The 11400-nt window shown below is 38.0% G+C and overlaps 1 protein-coding gene across 1 annotated transcript; it reads left to right on the forward strand.

Annotated features, from left to right (window-relative positions):
• The first annotated feature begins 1398 nt into the window (after nucleotides 1-1398).
• On the forward strand, nucleotides 1399-3569 carry LOC110223309 (gamma-crystallin B). Its single transcript, XM_021008729.2, has 2 exons — nucleotides 1399-1600; nucleotides 3294-3569. Exons 1-2 carry the CDS (start codon nucleotides 1478-1480, stop codon nucleotides 3567-3569), a joined length of 399 nt encoding a protein of 132 aa, XP_020864388.2. The 5' UTR covers nucleotides 1399-1477.
• The last annotated feature ends 7831 nt before the right edge of the window (nucleotides 3570-11400 follow it).

Here is an 11400-nt window from a genome sequence, read left to right on the forward strand (position 1 = left end):
ATTGGCAGGAATGTGTGCATGTAATGACTTGTTTACAATACAGTACTATATGATTACATTACCAATATTGCATCATCAAAATTTCAATGTGGGAAAAAGCCATAAATTTACAATAAATTATTAAATTTAAGATGTGTCATTTTAAATATATGTATTTTATATTTTTTGAAATGATGCAAATTTTTAAAAGTCCTTAAAGGGTTAAAGAAAGAAGATTTCCAGGGGAGGACTGAGTAATTTTTTTTTTGAAAAGGGGGTGATAGACCAGACAAGTTTGGGAACCTCTGACTAGCCCAACAGAATCATTTTATAGGTGAAGAAACTGAGGCCCAGAGATGACTTGTCCAAGTTCACGTAAACATTAAATAGCAGAGCTAGGGCTCAAAGCCAGGTCCTTTGACTCTAAATCCAGTGTTCTTTCCACCATACCACACTGCCTTTCATGCCTCAGCTAGTTCTAATATCTAGCTACCAGCATCATCAAGTTGAAAATTTTACTGTGGAGGATGCAAGGAAGAAGGAAAGAGAAGGAGTTTTATAGTGTAGGTTTCTTTAGTAAGTAAGGTATGAGCAGAATAGCAAAGTGGCTTTGAGCCATCAAAGGGCAGTATGGAACCAAGTGGAAGGCAGGATTAGAAAATGACAAATCATGCAGAAGAGAAGGTAGAAAGAGACTAAAGATAAACTTCACCATCTTGGCAAAATTGCCTAAATGAGTTTTGATAATAAATACAATTGTCATAGCAACAATAATAACAATTATTTGAATTTATAGAACCTCGTATTTTTTAAATCAGGGATCTTATTCAATCCCTCCCTTACAGGACGTTATATGTGTCCGTTTAAAAATTATGATTAAAAACTCCATACTCCAGGGAGAATAATCTGCTTAGTTCAGTCACAGTTAGAAACTGAGCCATACGGAGTCATGGGGACAGAACTATCTCATTCTTTCTCTTCTCCTAATATAATTATTCTGAGAGAATGGAAACCCTTCTCACTTCAAAAGCAACAGCAGTGTTAGTGAATTAGGACAATTCGAACTCGCCAGAAAGAGGGAGAGGGAAACATTCAATGATTCCCCCTGACCATGATCACAGAAAAGAAAAGAACACGGAAAATCCCCTTACTCACCAAAATGGGCTCCGTCTGTGTTATTCCTGCGGAGGCAGCAGGAAGTGCTGCTATATATACAGTAGTTTCCACCACAGCGGCAAACAACACTGAGTGAACGTCTCCAACTCTCTCCAAAATGGGAAAGGTAAGACCACAGGAAAGCAATGCTGAGACAGAGCTGAGACAATGTATTTATTCAATAAGGTGCTTTCTTAACCCTCCCCAATATTTCATTCTACAGATCATCTTCTACGAGGACCGGGGCTTCCAGGGCCGATCCTATGAATGCGACAGCGACTGCCCCAACCTGCAGGCCTACTTCAACCGCTGCAACTCAATCCGGGTAGAAAGTGGCTGCTGGATGATTTATGAGCGCCCCAATTACTTGGGCCATCAGTATTACCTCCGGAGAGGCGAGTATCCAGACTACCAGCAGTGGATGGGATTCAATGACTCCATCAGATCCTGCCGCATCATTCCCCAAGTGAGTATGGTTCCATTTGAAGTCTTTTGGGAAAGTCAAGCAGTTTAAAAGTTCTTTTCTCAAACCAAATCTAGCTAGCTAGTAAATGGCTGCAGCCCAACTTCAGAGGACAACGTATCTCTCTCAAGAGTATGATGGCTGGTGAAATATCTCAACCTATCCATTTTTCATTGGCCCATTTCTGTTGCCTTTTAATTATAGGAATCCAGGGTCCATATTTTTAAATGGAATAAAGAAATTATCAGGCTCAAAGATTCTTGATCTAATGACTAACATGGAATCAGAGGGATTATAAACTTAGAAGCCTTATCAAAGAATAGCTGCTCTGGTTTATGCTTAAATTAACAGATCCAGTACATTAAATTTTCATAAATATGATCTGGAAATTCTGATCGTATTAAAACACTTTATGTTTGTTTTTTATCAGTTTGCTTTCCCGGTTTTATCAGTTTGTAATCGGTCACTCTAGAGGGCATTGATTCAATACCACTTAGCCTTGACAGAATGAAGAAAAAAATTGGGTAGTAGAGGGAGGCACATTGGTAAAGTGGGACCCTGAAGGCCATGTTCAGAAAGTTGTTTGGTATATTCTGTGATTGTGGGAAACTCATCTGGGAGTCATTGAATGTTTTGCTGGGAAGATTATGTGATTAAAATAATGTTTAAAGGATATCCCTTGCTATTGAGGGTGGGATGAAATGGAGGAAAGCATAACCCAGAGACAGAGTCCAATTGGTGTAGCAGATGAGTTTGGGTTCAGAAGAGATAAATTCAAATTGTAACTCTTTTTTATTTATTGTCAGTGTGACCTTGCATAAATTACTCCCTCTCTCTGTGCCTCAGTTTTCTCATCTGTAAAATGAACAATGAGATGATCTCTGAGGCCTTTTCCAGCGAAAGTCATAGAATTCTAAAAATGGAACCAATAGAACAGTTCAGGTTCAAGGTGGTTTGGGCCTGGACAGAGGTGTGAAAATGGAGAGAAAAAGGCATATCTCAAAAGCCTTATGAATATAAAGGATTAAGGATCCCGGGGCTGGTGGCATTTATAAAAACTAGCCTTAGAGGAAATAGTTTAAAGATAATTCATCTTCAGATGAAAATATATCATGGTTAGCTTTACAATTCACACTTTCCCTCATCTAGTATTTATATAGCACTTTGAGGTTTGCAAATCATTTACATATGTTAACTCATTTATAGGCATTTCCTCTAATAATAAAGATGAAGTTGATATGGTAAATCTTACTTTAAGAAAGCCGTTTCGTAAAAAACAAAGTGAGGAAGGATGCACTGGATTGTTGGGCTCTATTCCGAGCCATGCTTAGGAATCATCATGCAAAAGGCAGGTTGTAGTTATTGTTCAGTCATGTCTGACTCTTAGTGATCCCATTGGAGGTTTTCTTGGCAAAGATCCTGGAGTGGTTTGCCATTTCCTTTTCTAGCTCATTTTACAGGTGAACAAACGGAGGCAAACAGGGTGAAGTGACTTGCCCAGGGTCACACAGCTAGTAGGTGTCTGAGGCCACATTTGAACTCAGGTCTTCCTGACTCCAGACCCAGCAAGTGGAGGAGACCAATTAATTCTCCACACCTATGTCCTGTTAGTAAAATTGGAATCAAGAAGATTTTGGGTAGGAAAATTTTGACTGCTCTCTATTTCATCATTGATTTCTTGTTTCAATTATTACAGTACTCTGGCACCTATAGGCTGAGGTTCTATGACAGAGATGACTTCAAAGGCCAAATGACAGAGCTCGTGGATGATTGTCACTCTATTCAAGACAGCTTCCATATGAGTGAAATACGCTCTCTCAATGTGTTAGAGGGCTCCTGGATCCTATATGAGATGCCCGGCTATAGAGGAAGACAGTACCTTCTGAGACCCGGGGAGTACAGGAGATACCTGGACTGGGGAGCCATGAATGCTAAAGCTGGTTCTTTTAGACGGGTCATGGATTTTTACTGAGATATGGTTACTCTCAGTTTTTTTCATTTTAAAGTCTAATAAAATATTTGGCTTGTGTTTCCAGCACTAAATGGTTCCTGTCTTTCTTACAATCTTATTAAGTATCCATTTGTAATAATAACATTTAGTTAAACATAAAAAAAAATACACTCATGATAGGAAGGAGTATTTGAATAGGAGGAATGAGATAGGGGATAATATTTCCAGCACTGTGCCTTAATAACTAAAACATCTGACCAAAGAAATGTTTAAGTGTAATTGCTGAGGCCACGTATTTGAGTTTTCCTGTATTTTAAAAAATCTTTCTCTTCAGCCCAACCATGGCTCTAATATTTGGGGATTTTAATATGTATACTAACATCCCACTTTAATATACCTTAGACTCCCAATACTTCAACATCCTAAATTTCTTTGACCTCTATCTCAGCCACAGGCATGATCATACCCTTGCCCTGATGATCACCTGTAACTGTTCCACCTCCATGATTCAGAGCTCTGATATTCCTTTCTCTGACTACAACCTCATCTCCTTGTTTTTGTCTTCATGATGGGCTCTGGTATGCCAGCTTTGTTTTCCCAGTCTACTTCTCTGGCTTAGATTTCATTTCCCTTTCTTCACAATTTTGGATCTGTAACTAACCAACCTAGTCAACTGTATACTATCAGCTATTCTTGAATTCCTTCTGTCCTTATCCTCTTGCTAGCTGTGCCTTGCCAAATCAAATTCTGGATTACCCCTACCATGCACCATCTCTACTCTTATCCATATATTCCTGAATGCTCCCTGAGAAAGTCAATGCCATCCCAATTAAATTACCAAATAATAATTATTTTACTGAATTAGAAAAACAACAATAAAATTTATTTAGAAGAACAAAAAGTCAAGAATATCAAAGGAACTAATGGAAAAAAAAGTAAAGGAAGGTGGTTTAGCAGTACTAGATCTTAAACTATATTATAAGGCTGTAATTATCAAAATTATCTGGTACTGACTAAGAAATAGAAAGGTAGATCAGTGGAACACAGTAGACATACAATTTACAGGAGCAAATAAATATAATAACCTTTTATTTGACAAATGTAGAAACAAGTTTTGGGGATAAGAATTCATTTGGTAAAGATTGCTGGGAAAACTGGAAAGCAGTCTAGAAAAAATTGGGCATAGACTAATATCTTAACACCTTTTACCAAGATAAGATCAAAATAGATACATGCCCTAGATATAAAGAGAGATATTGCAAGAAAATTTGAAGGACAGGGAATACATTATCTATCAGACTTACGGATAGGTGAACAATTTGTGAATAAACAAAAGAGAGAAAGCAGAATGAGATGTTAAATGGATAATTTCAATTACATTAAAATAAAAAGGTTTTGTATAAATTAAACAAATGTAGCCAAGATCAGATGGAAAGCAGAAAATTGGAGGGAAATTTCATAGCTGGGTTCTCAGATAAAGATCTCGTATCTCAAATATATAAAGACCTTTGGCAGATCTATAAGAAAAGGGTCATTTCCTCAATTGATAAATGATCAGGATATGAACAGGCAGTTTTTTGATGAAGAAATTAAAACAATTTATGGTCATGTGAAAAATGCTCTGAATCATTATTGATTAGAGAAATGCAAATTCAGATAACCTTGAGATATCATTTTACATCTATCAGATTGGCTAAAATGATTGAAGGGGAAAGCAGTAAGTGTTTGGAAATGTGGAAAAACTGGGATGCTAATTCACTGTTAGTGGAACTGTGAACTGATCCAATCATTTTGGACAGCAATCAGGAATTATGCTCAAAAAGTTATTAAACTACCTATGTCTTTTGACCCAGCAATACTACTACTAGTTCTGTTTCCCAAGATGATTAGGGAAAAAGGAAAAGAACCCATATGTTCTAAAATATTTGTAGCAGTACTCTTTGTGATGGCAAAGAACTGGAAATAGCAGGAATGCCTGTCAACTTAGGAATGGCTAAACAAGTTGTGGTATATGACTGTGTTGAAATACTACTGTGCTATAATGATGAGCTTGATAATGTTAGAAAACCATGGATAGACTTGCATGAAATAATGAAGAGTGAAATGAACAGAACCAACAGAATGTTGTATACAGTAACAACATTGTTTTAAGAACAACTTTGAGTGACTAAGTCATTTTGACTATTATAAATACCCAAATTAACTACAAAGGACCTATGAAGGAAGATACTATCTGCATTCAGAGAAAGAGTTGATAAATAGAAGTATGTATAGAATGGTTTTACATATATGTGTGTGTGTGTGTATACATACATAGATTTGTGTCTAGTGGAAGCCATCTCTAGGGTGGGAGAGGGGAGAAAAAAGGGAAACAGAGAACAAAGTTACATGATAACTTTATTATACATTTAAAAAGAATAGTGAGTTGTACATAATAGATCTGGGGTTTCATGTACAATCTTATTTTTTCTATTCTACCATATTATGGAAATGCATGTTTTATTTCTTAAGTTCAGAACAAAATAAAGTCACACAGTTGTACTGACTCACTACAAATTTATAGTATCTAATTTCAGTTGTGCCCTCACTGCTACATAATAATCTGTTTATTCTTTCTTCCCTGATTGACTCTTTATTGCACTCTCCATAATAGCTATTCCAATATTTCTCTTTCCTCAAATTTCTACACCACATCATTTTCCTTCCTTCTCATTCAAGGACCTTATCTACTACTTTACTGAAAAAAACAATGGAAGTCATTCATCACAAACTCTGCTTTCTTTTTTTTCTTTTAATTTCTTTTTCTTTTTTCTTTTTTAACATGTGTGTTTAAAACTTTGGGTTACAAATTTTCTCCCTTCCTCCCTCCCCACCCACCCTCATTGAAAAGGCAAGCATCTTGATACAGGTTATAGATGTGTAGTCATGCAAAACACTTCCATAGTAGTCCTGCTGTGAAAAACTAAGTATATTTCCCTTCATCCTATCCTACCCCCCATTTATTCTATTCTCTCTTTTGACCCTGTCCCTCCTCAGAAGTGTTTGCTTCTGATTATCCCCTCCACCAATCTGCCCTTCCCTCTGTCAACCCCCTGCTCTCTTTTCCCCTTCCCCCCTTATTTTCCTGTAGGGTAAGATAGGTTTCCATACCCCATTGTGTATGCTATTCCTTCCTTAAGCCAAATCCTATGAGAATAAGATTCATTCATTCCCTTCCCCCATTTCCTCTCCACTGTAAAAACCTTTTCTTGTCTGTTTCATGTGAGATAATTTGCCCCATTCTACTTCTCCCTTTCTCCTTCTCCCAGTATAATCCACTCTCACCCCTTAATTTTATTTTCCAGATATCACCCCTTCATCTTCAACTCACCCTGTGTCCTCTATCTATCTATCTATCTATCTGTCTGTCTGTCTGTCCATACATACATATAGTTTTTTCCCTCCCACTACACTAATACTGACAAAGGACTCATGAGTTACAAATATCATCTTTCCAAGCAGGAATGTAAACATCTCTCTTCTTTCTTACTCCACATTTCAAAATCTCTCAACATCATTTCCCATTGTCTTCATTGCTCAAATTTCTGATGAAAAGGTCCTAATTCTTGCCAAATCCAACGTTTCTTCTTGTGCTCCTAATTCCATCCCCTTGTGTCTCCTCCAGGAGCTCTTCCCTTCCATTAAAACTTCTCTCTTTGTGGGAGATGGGGGAGAGGAGTGCGGGGAGGAGAAATCAAGATGGGGGAGTGAGAGTCAGCATTTTTGTCTATTTCTCTCAATATACTTCCTCCATGATGACCTAGAAAATGCACCAGACCAAATTCTCAATAGGAAAGCCAAGAAAAAGTCGCAGTGAGTAATTTTCCCATCTAGTATAGCTTGGGAAGACAGAGAGGTCTGCAGACACTAGGTAGATGCTGATTAGGAGAACAATCCAATGGTGTCTCAGCAGCAGTTGGAGGAGGAGCATTCCAGTGCCCAGGGACAAAAAAAGGACCCAAAATAAAGCACTGAGGCAGAAAGAGATCTCAGAGGTCTTCTGAACTAATGCTGGGAGCAGAAATGTTTGGGTGCCATCTGGAAACTGTCACTCATTACCCAGTTTTGGGCCAGCAATCCAGGGCAGAGAACAATAGCTGTAACTTTTTTGTAAAGTTTTTTTTTGGGGGGGAGGTTAGGGGGTGGCTAGCTGAGTACAAAGCACAAAACAATTTCCAGAAACTTAGTTATGTGACTCTGAGCCCAAGAACAGAGCAATGCCTCGGTTCTAATGTTTAGCCCAGCACACATGCATATAATGGAAAAACGAGGGAGGAGGACTAAGACAAAGAAGGAATCCAGTAGTACAGAACCTCCCAGGAAGCTAACAGTGACTGAGTCCAATAGCATTCTACTGAAATTCAACTACATTTGGGGCAGCTAGGTGGCACAGTGAATAGAGCTCTGGCCTTGGAGTCAGGAGGACCTGAGTTCAAATCCAGTCTCAGACACTTAACACTTACTAGCTGTGTGACCTTGGGCAGGTCGCTTAATCCCATTCACCTCACCAAAAAAAAAAAGAAAAAAAAAAGAAATTCAACTACACTCAAGCCAACAAACCCAAACCTGAATCAGTAATTTGCGGAGCTCAGACAAAGAGGTTTGTGAACAGACCTCACTAGGATTATACTGCTTTTGAAACACTGCAAATTTGCAGGCCTGTAGACTGAGCTGTGAAAGTGACTGAAGTTCAGGTCAGACATCATACCTAGAGGTGAGCAGAGCCCAAAACTAACATAAAATGTTAAGTCAATAAGTAGACTGGAAGAACGAACAAACAAACAAACAAAAAAGAACCCAATCATAAAGAGTTACTATGGTGACGAGAAAGCTCAAAACACAAACACAGAAGAAGACAATGACTTGAAACTATCTATAAGCAAAGCCTTAAAGAAAAATGAAGATTGGATATGAGCTCAATAAGAATTTCTAGAAGAACTAAAATAATAGCTAAAGAAAGGCAAAAATATGAAAAAGTTAATCTAAAAAAAACAAGTTTTCTTGAAGAATTAAGGCAAGAACTACAGAAAGATAAAAAGCAAGTGTGTATCATATATACACATATATAAAAATATATACAAATATATGCATATGTATTCATTTATCATTTAATTACTCCACTAAAAGAAGAAATACAACTCTGATTTTCTTCATAGAAACCAATCATTGTGCATATTAAAACTTTAGATTTTTTCCATTATGAGCAGAATCATAAAATAAATAAATAAAAATAAATAGAAAAAATAAATAACAAAAAAATCTATTTGAAATACTCATTTATATAAAATCTCACATATTTTATTTATATATAGAAGTTCATTAGGTTTTTGTATGTAAAACATTAATTGTTAATTTTTATCTCTTATCTTTGATTCCACTGCTGGAAAAATGTTTGACCATGTTTGAATGATAATTTTCCTCACTTGTAAGTAAAGTATATTCAACAAATATGCACAAACACTCCTCTTTTTTTGTTTGTTTTTTAAATTAATTTATTTATTTTTAGTTTTCAACATTCAATTCCACAAGATTTTGAGTGCCAAATTTTCTCCCCATCTCTTCCCTCCCCCCACCCCAAGATGGCGTGCATTCTGATTACCCCTTCCCCCTGTCTGCCCTCCCTTCTATCACCCCCTCTTCTTTTATCCCTTTCCCCTTTAGGATAAGATAGATTTCTATACCCCATTGCCTATATATCTTATTTCCCAGTTGCATATAAAAATAGTTTTTAACATTTGTTTTTAAAAGTCTGAGTTCCATATTCTCTCCCTCCCTCCTCACCCACCCTCATTGAGAAGGCAAGCAATTCAATATAGGTTATACATGTGTAGTCATGCATAACACTTCCATGATAGTCATGTTGTGAAAGACTAACTATATTTCCCTCCATCCTATCTCCCCCCTTTTTTTCTATTCTCTCCTTTGACCCTGTCCCTCCTCAAAAGTGTTTGTTTCTGATTACCCCTTCCCTCAATCTGCCCTCCCTTCTATCATCCTCCCCCCTCTTATCCCCTTCCCCCCTACTTTCCTGTAAGGATAAGATAGATTTCCATACCCAATTGAGTGTTTATGTTATTCCCTCCTTAAGCCAAATCTGATGAGAGTAAGGTTCACTCATTCCCTCTCACCTCCCCTTTCATCCCCTCTACTGTAAAAGCTTTTTCTTGCCTCTTTTATGTGAGATAATTTACTCCATTCTACCTCTCCCTTTCTCCTTCTCCCAGTACATTCCTCTCTCACCCCTTAATTTTACATTTTAGATATCACCCTTCGTATTCAACTCACCCTGTGCCTTCTATCTCTATATATATTCCCTCCAACTACCCTTAGTAATGAGAAAGGTCTCTTGAATTACAAACATCATCTTAAGGATAGAACTTTTTTAACACTGGGGTTTTAGTTAAAAAAAATCTGCCAAGACAAAATATTCTAAGTTCTAAAGACTCTTGAAACATGTACAAACAAAACTTGAAAAAAGTGGTGCCCTGAAGGTCAGAACCTTGGTAGGAAGGTGACGCCATTGTCCTTCCCATTGCCAACACTTGCAGCTCAGAGGTGCTTTTATTTTGCATCAGGAAGTCCTAGAACCTGTCTCAGTGGCACACCCTGTTGGTTCTGTAATGCTCTCATTTCTCTTCTTCCTCACTTTCCTAATACCTGGTTCAGATTCAAGAGAAAAGGTTCCTTGCCTTCCCAATCTCCTTTCCTGATGCTTCTCAAAGCAACACACAGGTACTCACAAAAAGATTTGCTATGGAGTACCACAGGGAAACATCAACAGGACAGAACTGAGAGTAATGAGATTAAGGGAGAATACATACACAGATAGAAAGAGATAAAGTTTGCAGTTTACACACTTTTTAATTTGGCTCTTTCATATCTACTACAATGAATTACGTCTCTCCTTTTTTGTAGCTCCCTCTTTTCCTACTTGAAAGGTCTTTTGAAAAGTCTTATCCTAGATGTAAAAAATAAAAGAAATTGAGGTCTTCAGAATCTGCTTTGCCAATCTGCTGCTGTTCTAGTTGTAGAGACTTAGAGTTTGAGCTAGGTTATTGCTGTGATATCACCTACCACCAGGGTCAGCCAACGTTGTCCTTGGGGTTGGGGGTAGGGCAGGAGAATCAGAGGAGGCTTCCTTCTTGGAGATGGAAGGGGAAGATCTTAATCAGGAGTCAAGCAAGAGCAAAACCAAAGGCTGAGCCAGTCAGGAGCCAGAGTTTCTCTGGAGGGCAGACAGTGAGTGCATGGGAGGGAGGCAGGTCAGAATGCCAAGTACCCAAAGCAAGCATCCAAGCTGAGAGGGAAGAATGCAATCCAGAGGCAGAATGCAAGGAATTTTAGCAAGCTTTCCAAAGCTTTAGTCCTTTCTGTTTGTTGTCTGGCTTTCCAGCTTATTATTTGTCCCCTTAGTTCTACAGTACCTGCTTTGGACTCAGTCACTCTTCTGGATTTCAGGGAATTCACAGCAGACATCTCCCTCACTTCAGGTTCCATAGCTAAGCTATGGTTCAGTCAGCCATTCCTCAGAGAGGAGATGTGCACGGTGATGACTACCAGAGTCATATTTCCAGCCCTAGACTCTCTTCTGAGCTCCATGCCCACATCACCAATAGCCTACCTATTGGATGTCCTATAGCCATCCCAAAGTCGAACTCATTTTTCCCCCAGATCTCATCCATTTTCTGAATTTTCCTATTACTTTTGAGAATGCTACTATTTTCCCAGTCACCAAGGGTTAAAATCTTGATGTCAATATTAACTCCCCACTCTCATTCACCCCACATATCTACTCAATTACCAAATCTCTCTC

The sequence above is a fragment of the Phascolarctos cinereus genome, unplaced genomic scaffold (assembly GCF_003287225.1).
Source record: "Phascolarctos cinereus isolate Bilbo 61053 unplaced genomic scaffold, phaCin_HiC Scaffold_7;HRSCAF=346, whole genome shotgun sequence".
Lineage (NCBI taxonomy): Eukaryota > Metazoa > Chordata > Mammalia > Diprotodontia > Phascolarctidae > Phascolarctos > Phascolarctos cinereus.

What these genes read in the sequence shown, in the direction of transcription:
- LOC110223309 (XM_021008729.2), top strand. Translation starts at nt 1,478, where the DNA reads ATGATTTATGAGCGCCCCAATTACTTGGGCCATCAGTATTACCTCCGG. An exon ending in CCTGCCGCATCATTCCCCAA is followed by an intron (nt 1,601 to 3,293) that starts GTGAGTATGGTT and finishes CAATTATTACAG; the next exon opens with TACTCTGGCACCTATAGGCT.